This window comes from Podarcis melisellensis (genome assembly GCF_964234715.1).
Source record: "Podarcis melisellensis genome assembly, chromosome: 13".
NCBI lineage: Eukaryota > Metazoa > Chordata > Lepidosauria > Squamata > Lacertidae > Podarcis > Podarcis melisellensis.
Genome location: NC_138545.1, coordinates 7,108,223 through 7,117,282, shown reverse-complemented (window position 1 = coordinate 7,117,282; position 9,060 = coordinate 7,108,223). Strand labels below are relative to the sequence as shown.

The following is a 9,060-nucleotide window of genomic DNA, read 5'->3' as shown; positions in this document are numbered from 1 at the left end:
AGCACAACACAATTTGAAAGTTTGATAAGAAAGAAATTTATAGGTCCAGCACACTACTGAACAGGCTCATTCTATGGATTCTGGAGAAAGGGTGTGGGAAGCCCCCTATCCTACACCTTTTTAAATCTCTGATTAAACACATCACTGCATGGTACAAATTTGTTTTACTTCAATTCTAAAACTTGAAAAAAACACACACATAAATATGCTGGAACAGAAAAGGGGACCAAATTCAGTGTTTAGGAACCATGGCTAAGGGCAGGAATTTGACGGAACAGAACCTCATAACACATTTTCCAGTTGTATCTTGATCCCTCCCCCAGACCTATCTTAGAAGTCCAGAATCACTAGCATCCATCCAACATTCACACAAGAGCCCTAGGCAACCCAGTCTTCATCGTCGTCCTCCTCCTCATCCTCATCTTCCTCATAGTCTTCATCTTCTACTTTTATCATAGCAGCTGCCACCTCCTCATCTACTTCGTCCTCATCCCCCAAGCATACCTCTACCTCGCATGGTGCTGGTGAGTGTGAATTGAAATACTTCAGCACCTGCTCAGCCTCTATGCCAGACTCATGGCACAGTGCCGACAAGTCGTTTTCCTGCAGCTGCAGGTCGCTTGCATGATACCGTTTCAGTGGGCTTATGTCTGGATGGTGAGCATGAGGTGGGTGAGAAGGTAATGAGGAGACAGGCTCCGGGTTCTGTCCTGCATTGTCCCGAAACCATTTCAGCTGGCCATGTTTGAGGGCATAGCGAGTGTCTCCAAACCACTGGATGATCTCTGCTCGTGGTAACCCAGTGATCTTCTCCAGCTGGTGATAGTCCTCTCTCCTGGCCCACTGACGTCGAAGGAAGAAGGACTTTAACATATCCAGTTGTTCCTTTGTTTTTCGCCTAGGTTTGCGAAGAATGTCCGAGAGGTAGCCTGAAGCCTGCTGCTGGTCCCCTACAGGGCACTGATAGTTCTGAAGGCTGTGTGACTCAACATTGGCTGTAGCTGAGGAGGACGATGGGGTAGCTTTGGTGGAAGAGACGGCTGGAAGAATCACTGGGTAATGCCTACCATTCACTGCAGGGGTGACAGGTTCAGCCGGCTGCAGGGATGCTTTGGTGAGACCCCAGGTCATAGGGTGAGAGTTATGGAAGTTTTGATCCAAGCTGGTGGTTGTGGTAGGTAGATAAGAACTAGAAAGGATTTCTTTGGTATTGTGACGCTGCACGGAGGTTCCTGAAGGTTCACAGTTCTCCTGAACTTTGTTATGGTGGGACAAGACATTCCCCTTCAATTCCCAAATGTCCTGAGTGATTCTCCCAAGTTCCCTCCTTCCTTGGGCTGTGGTGAAGTGGCTTAAGGGAGTTATGGAAGACTGCTGATTTGGCGGATATTTAGTGGAATGGTGCACAGAGGTAGGAACCGATTGGTGATATTCCTGACTCTTACAAGTTTGGTGCCAGGGGTCATCATCATTCCTGGCAAGCAGGCAGTTAAAGTGAAGCTGGTCCTGATGGTAGATGAGGCGAGCTCGAGTCTCTTCAATTTCCTCTGCACTCCAACTGATGCCACAGCGTAGGCGCTGTGCCATGAACCAGGCCTTGACCTTTTCCATGTGGAGGCCATGACGCAGGCAGAGCAAGGCCAGATCAGAGAGGCTGGGGTATGGAAAATAGCTGAAAGTTTGTAGCAGATGCTGGTTGCCATCAAGGTCGCTTGTCTGTGCTGCCTGTGTCCACACCAACTGGAGGTCCTCAGAGATGGGTGGCAGGCAGATCAAACCGGGAGGAGAGCCAAGACAGCCAGGGGCATCCTTGTTGGGGGGCATGACTGCTGTCGTCTACAAGAAGTCTTCTATCTCCGGGGATCAGCTTCTGTCCCTCAGAACAGCTAGAACCAAAGAGCAAAGGAAGAATATGGGTCAAAAGAAGAAGAAGAAATTACATTAGAGGAAGTGGGGACAGGAGAGATAGCAGCACAATGAGGAAATTGTAGTGTTCACTTCCAGGTGAAGAAAAGAAATATTTCCTGTACAGTGGTACATCAGGTTACAGACGCTTCAGGTTACAGACGCTTCAGGTTACAGACTCCGCTAACCAGAAATAATACCTCGGGTTAAGAACTTTGCTTCAGGATGAGAACAGAAATGGCTTGGCGGTGGCAGCGGGAGGCCCTATTAGCTAAAGTGGTGCTTCAGGTTAAGAAGTTTCAGGTTAAGAATGGACCTCCAGAACGAATTAAGTTCTTAACCTGAGGTACCACTGTATATAGCAAGCCACTGTGTTTGGGAGAGGAGTTCTAACCTAGCCTTCTATCTATGTGCAGAGAATTGATCAGGGTGGTGTGGGGTGATAGAAAAGCATTTACAGTGGTACCTCAGTTTAAGAACAGTCCTGTTTACGAACGATTTGGTTTACGAATTCTGCAAAACCACAAGTAGTGTCCCAGTTTGCAAACTTTACCTCAGTCTAAGAACGGAATCCGAACAGTGGAAGGGCACCGGCAGCAGGAGGCCTCATTAGGGAAAGTGCGCCTTGGTTTAAGAACGGTTTCGGTTTATGAACGGACTTCCGGAACGGATTAAGTTCATAAACCAAGGTACCACTGTAGTTATCATTAGAGGTCCCGCCTGCAATCCCAAAGTGCTACAGCCTAAACACAGGCTCACTGCTTTAGAGTCACGGGACTGTTTTACTGATGCAGACCAACACAGCCTCCCTTCTAGATAACATTTAGCAAGTAAATAGCCTTTTGGGGCTGCTTCAGAATTAACTTATCAGCCCCCAAACAAGCTGCATGCCATTGCACTCATTCCAGACCCCTTCCCTCCTCTCATGCTCCCAGATTTGCTGCCAATATTGAGGCTTATTTAAACCAGTTTTCCATACATCCAAACTGGCAAACAGATTTAATTTCCTTATTAAGCAAGATATGAAGCCAGAATTAGATCTGGTTTGAGACTAGAAAAAACATGTGGGGTCTGCAACAAAATGTTACAGTGCGTAATTCCGTCGTTCAGGAGTCCAGCTGCTCCATCCCCCTCCCCATCAGTTCTCTGCCTCCGCTACCCTGCCCCAAACATCCAACCAGCAATTCTATGGCCACTGAATATGCTCAGTCTTCATTTGGGTGTTTGGGTGTGTTTCTGTTTTAGGCATTTTCCTCTGACTTTTTTTGTCCTTCTGCAAACCTTGGGGTCCCCCAAAGCCTGCTGATGCCCCCCAAAACAGGGATTCCCAAACATCTGAGTTCATTTACCCCTTGATAAGCTTATAAAGTTGTCATCAACAAGTGAAACCATGTTTTGTTTTTTGTTTGTTTGTTTGTTTGTTTAAATCAATATATAATAAACATTCCTCATAGGCAAGGAAGGTACCCTCTGTACATTCCCATGCCTTTTATTTCTGATACTCATAGTTCCTGATTAAATTTTCAAACAATACACAGAAATTTTATTTTCCACTCCTAGTCCTTTTCAGTGTTCAAAACTCCCATTGTTCTAGGTTCATTTTGAGACAGGGAATTTCATTAGTGCAGGCAGTTTCTGAGCTAAGGGCTCAGTTCAGCGCCTAAGATTTCAGATTAAAACTGCAGAGTGGAAAGAAAGGAGGACCTTTTTCTTCCTCCCCTCTTCCAGCTACTCTCTGGAGGAGAGACCCTTTTAAGAATATTAGGGGGGTGGGCAGGGGAAAGACTAGACCATGTGAAAGATGAACACAATATTTTAGGTGCAGTTCATTCACTTTCAGCTTTATATTCTTGTTATAAAAAAACACACCTATACATTCGATTGTTGCGCCCATAACCTAGGTTTAAGGTGCCGTTTAGCTCCTAGCTTTCATATCTCAGTTTCTAACACTGGTCCTCTTCTGGTATGGGTTTAACACTTCAGCCCCCTTTGACTCTGAGGTCTGTATTCACTCCCTGCACAGTTCCACCAACCTGGGGTGTGGGGAGCTATATTAGCCATCACTTTGGAAAAAACTGCTCTAGAGCATGGAAAGATATATAGCTCAGTTTCAACACTGTGTGCATCTGTTTAGTTCCATTATATATGTTCTAGAATTGTTCACTTGGGACTCCAGTTTGATCCAATTTCCGCATTTACCTTCTGCTATCTCACGTGTTCCCTCGTATTCATCCAAATCTTTTAAACTGCAAGCCTCTGGGGAGCCTGTTATGTATTTCAGCATACAATGATTTACACACACACACGGGTGTGTGTGTGTCTGTCTGTATATGTCTGTACACACACACACACAGCACTGATCAGCCAGACTGAAATTCCAATTTTTCTCTAATAGTTTTAGAAAGCAGATGGCCTTTAATTAAATAGGATAATGAAGCAACAATGGAGCAATGAATGCCAATTTCCAAAGGCACCAGAAGATTAAATGCCCCAAAAGTCACCATTAATACAAAATAAATCACAAATCCATCAAAAGCAGACCACATTCTCCAGGGTTTTGCAACTAGCTATGTAAACATCATAGTACTAGTTGCCCAGATCCGCTTCATCCGATTTTTAAGTAGGGGAGGAATTTTGCAGAATATGTGTCTGTGTATAACTATTCTCCAGGTACTCAGACATAAGCATCCCCAAAGGAGGACCGTTTACTCAACCGATATCCTGAGATTTCACAGTACCACCCCCTTTTGCCAGCAATCTACTTTAACTTCAACATTTCCCTTTCCAGCACTGCCTAACCTTCCCTCTTGCTTTTCCTCCCTAGGTCAAAATCCCCTCCCATCTCCCCAAGCCTGAATTCTCTCTATACTGTACTCACTTTTCTCCCTTGACTCCTCCCCCACTTCAGGACTTTCCTTCCTTCTTTCTCTTCCCTGCTCCCTGCAGTGCACGCTGGGAAACAGAGGGAAGAAGGCGGGGTTTCTCAATCCCCAGGAAGCTGGCCCTTTAAGGGGAGCCAGACACTTCGGGTCCTCTATCCTAACTTGCATTTACTTGGGTTATTTATTCATTTATTTATTTAAGGAGTGCTTTCCTTAACCTTTTTCATTTTCTCCATCAGCTTCTGCAGATCTGCTCCCATTAAGTTGCCCAGAACTCCCCACCCCTTTAAAAAATAGCCTAGCCCTAGTGTTTATACACTGAAAATAAATACAATTATAAAAAAGATTTAAGAACTTTTAAGCAATCTTGTTTTCAAAAGAAAGTTAAAGGCGTTAACAATTTCTGACGTCGCAACAAATGATTTTCAAAAACTGATAAAAATAAGGCCATCTAGTGAAAAGCTGGGGAAATAAGTGAAATAAATAAATAAATGTGGAGGAATTTGTCCACCTGTACTCAGAGCCAATGCCAGTCCCACCTCTGCCACCTGCTCACTGCATAGCCCTTGGCCAAGTCCCTCTCTTTCAATCTCAGCTCCTCACATCCAGCTCCAGCACCCAGCAAGGTCCATGGGAGTTCGGAGGCCCACTGTAGAATGGGAATGGCACAGCAAGGGCAAACAGAACTGCAACTGAATGGAATTCTGCATGTGAAATGGTTCTGCAGAACTGATGAGTTAACATTCATCCAGTCACACCTTGCCACTGGCTCCTTAATCCTATATCTGGTGGCTGTCTGTGTTACCGAGTATACCCAGCGACAAGAATCCCAAAATGACTGGGGGTGGGTAGCCAATGTGTTCTTCAGATGTTGGACTACAGTTCCCATCACCACTGGCCTTTGGCCATGCTAGCAGGGGCTCATGGGAGCTGTAGTGTAACACCCAAAGTGCACCATGTTGGCTGTCCTGCTGGACCAGATTGGCATTATGTTCCCTAGCCCACAAGGAGGGCATAAGCGCAGTTCACTCTTTTGCTCATTTCCATCCCCAGCAAATGGATTTCAGAGGCAGACTGCCTCCAAAACTGCACACAAGCCATCTCAACAGCATTATGCTCAACCCATTTGTTTAACAGAGTGTAGGTATTGTTCAGAAGTTCAGCGCCACTGAATTAAATGGGGCTTACTCCCAAGTAAGTGTGCATAAGATTGAAACCTTAGCATGTGTTCTAAGAATTCAAAGGTCTAAAATATAGAATAAATGTTCATAAACGTATAAGGCAAACACATATCTAAGTATATAAACCACGTGTCTGAAATAGTACAGGAGAACAATCCTGAAGCCATTTTGACTCTCTCAAATATTTCTCTGCAAGGAGGAAGGAAATGGGGAAAGCTTTCCAATTGTCTTTTGATTGTAGGAGCTTACACCTCCCTTTTCAACTACAGTCTGGCAAGTCGAAATAAATAAAAAATTGTCCAGTAGCACCTTAGAGACCAACCAAGTTTGTTCTGGGTATAAGCTTTCATGTGCATGCATGAAATCTAGAGTCTGGCAAGTATCTGTTATCAATATGCGTAAGAGATTCAGGAACTAAGTACCTGTATTTACCATCTCAAAGGAATGGCCAGGCAACCCAGAAAATGCAATCAAGTAAGGCATTATCAGGTAATCTAGCAGACAGGAGAGTTGCAGCACTCTCAAATTTCTGATGGAGACCGCCTCCTTCTATAATGTATGTATGATTTTTTTTGGGGGGGGGGTCCTTGGGCCAGAGGGTGGGCAATTTCAAAGGTCTATACAGTGGTACCTCGGTTTACGAACTTAATCCATTCCGGAAGTCTGTTCTTAAACCAAACCCATTCTTAAACCAAGGTGTGCTTTCCCTTATAAGGCCTCCTGCCGCTGTAAACTCCTAGGGGCAGGGACCTGTCTTGTTACTCTGTAAGGATTCAATCCTGCCACCTGCAGTGGTTTGCTTCTTCACTGCATTCCCTGCAGAGAACACCCTGGCAAAGCAGCACCCAGCAAGACTGAACTCTGCCTCCCCAGACTCTAGTCTCTGTCCATTAGCTGGTGTCACTTGGTAGTTGTGGGGAACCACAGGCCAACCGGGATCTCCCGGGCTGCCATTCCCAGCCCCTGCTGTAAAACTTCAGGCACACCACTGCTGACACAACCCCATACTGTCTCCCGCCCAATTCACCCCCAAATCCTTTTGCAGCATCTTTCAGTCCTCCCCACTTGCCCCCCCCGTTCCTATCCCATATCCCCGACTACCTGCTTTAACTACAGTTCCACACAACTGTGAGCATGCCTTACTCTCTCCTCCTCTCTACTCTGCCAGTTCTCCCCCAGGGCTCCCACTTTGCCCAGGCACGCTTCCCAGAACAAACAAGGAAGGAAACCGGAAGACGGCTGTTTATTTTCCTCCCCACCTTCCTTACTCCACCGCAATATCGTCTTATTATAGCAGTTTGGGGAAGAGGTGGTAAACAAAAGAGAAAGAAGGAGGGATGGAGAGGCCGAAAGAGGTGGAGGGGTAGGGCGAGTGGCGGAAGAGAAAAGGATGAGAGGAGACGGAGGAAAGGGGGAATATTTTTGCATGTGGAAGGCGAGAGAGCGAGCAATCTAAAGAAAGAGGAGAGCAGAAAAGAGGAGCAGAGTTCCTGGGAGAAAAGCCAGGAAGAGGAAAAGGAGGAGTGTAGCACCAAGGCTAGCAAAAGGGGAGGCAATGAAGGAAAGGCTCAGTAGAGGAGGGATCGCAGCAGGCCCAGGCGAAGCGGAAGAGGGGAGGGCGCAGCTGAGGCTCCTGCCGACCACGGCCACTCACCCGCCAGGGCCTGATCCGGCTCTTCTTGCCCCTTCCAGTCGGGTTCCGCCCGCTTGGGGAGCCGGCGGGGATGGAGGAGGTTGGGCTGGGCAGCCGTGCGGGCCGGGGACCTGCCATTGGCTGGAAGAGGCAGCCGGCCAGCAAAGCCGGACTCCTGGGATCTCTAAGCAGGGCGAGGCGCCCAACCAGCAGGATTCCTGGGTTCCACTTAGGACGGCCTTCTGTTTTTGAATAGGAACCAAGGTTCAAGCCACGCCCCCTCACCTGAAAACCCAGCCCCTTCGCCCCACATGTGTGGGAATGGTTCTTTTCTCTGAATGTGCTCAGAAGCATCTTTGCGCACCCCCTTCATTGTGGCTTCAGGCGTTCCAGAATGCTCTTTGTCCGATGGGGAGGGACTGCGATTTTAATATATCCTTGTATGTGGAGGCTTGTGTGTGTGTGAATAAGTCGAGATAATATCAAGTGTTACCGGAAAAACCCGAGGGCTCCTTTGGACAAAAACAAAGACACCAACCAGGATAACGTGGAGCAAAACAGCAGCCTGTAGGCTTGGCCTTTATTGAACTGTTGCAACAGGGTATTCCCTTCACTTGCAGGAGAGAGGAAAGACACAGAAAAATGGTGTGCAAGACCTTATAAAAACTTTTGAAATTCCCATCCTGTAGGTCAAGCCCACCCCCAGAAACATCATGCATACATTACAGAAAGGAGGGGTTGAGGGAGGAGTTGTGGTGGTAACCTGAGTGTCCTGTAACCTGGCTGATTCCCTTCTCCCCCCTCCCCATTAGCCATTTTCAGAAGACAAAAGGTAGTCGCAGTTTCCTGCCCCCTGAGGGAAGATCTGATCATTGTTCCAGTCCTTGCTGAATCCACTCCCATATGGAAGTTCTTTGTGATCTTGATTGTCTTCTGTCTATGACCATCAGGGTTAGCATAGCAACTGGGCAGGGCTCCTGTGGATGTGCTGGGATGGTGAAGGGATTATGGCTGGCCTGTATCAAACCTTCCCCATTTTGTAGTCCTTCCTTCATGGAGTAAAATAAAAGTGGAACAGTGCAAATCCAATGTATGGTTGATTTTCTATGAATTTATAACAGAAGCGTAGCGTATGTAGTGTGTGAGTGCGAGTGTGTGTGAAGTTTGTACAAACTGAATGATGGGGGCGGGATTTCCTGCTACACAAGTAATTCTGAGGATGAGAAAACATCTGCTTCCCCCCTGAGGCCATTGGGATGGTATGGGACCACATTTGGGTAGACATCTGAAGCTTTGTTCAAAACTCAGGACTGCATTCAACTAAGTTTTATTCAGAGCTGACCTATAGAAAACAATTAACATGACAAACATTGCTCCATTAATTTCAGTGGACCCACACTCTGAATGAAACTTAAGTTGATTAGCAGTTTGTTAACAGTCCAGCTGGGATTTGATGACC

At 46.5% G+C, this 9,060-nt stretch overlaps 1 protein-coding gene across 6 annotated transcripts; it reads right to left on the bottom strand.

Annotated features, from left to right (window-relative positions):
• Nucleotides 1–145: 145 nt before the first annotated feature.
• On the bottom strand, nt 146–8,003 carry HOMEZ (homeobox and leucine zipper encoding). 6 transcript variants are annotated; one of them, XM_081886877.1, is made up of 2 exons: nt 7,887–8,003; nt 146–1,886 (listed from the first exon to the last, which is right to left on the bottom strand). In XM_081886877.1, exon 2 carries the CDS (start codon nt 1,822–1,824, stop codon nt 379–381), a length of 1,446 nt encoding a protein of 481 aa, XP_081743003.1. In that variant the 5' UTR covers nt 1,825–1,886; nt 7,887–8,003; the 3' UTR covers nt 146–378. The 6 variants fall into 6 exon arrangements, with proteins under 6 accessions (XP_081743003.1, XP_081743001.1, XP_081743005.1 ...); XM_081886875.1 differs by lacking the exon at nt 7,887–8,003 and adding an exon at nt 7,623–7,857; XM_081886879.1 differs by lacking the exon at nt 7,887–8,003 and adding an exon at nt 5,327–5,452.
• Between the last annotated feature and the right edge of the window lie 1,057 nt (nt 8,004–9,060).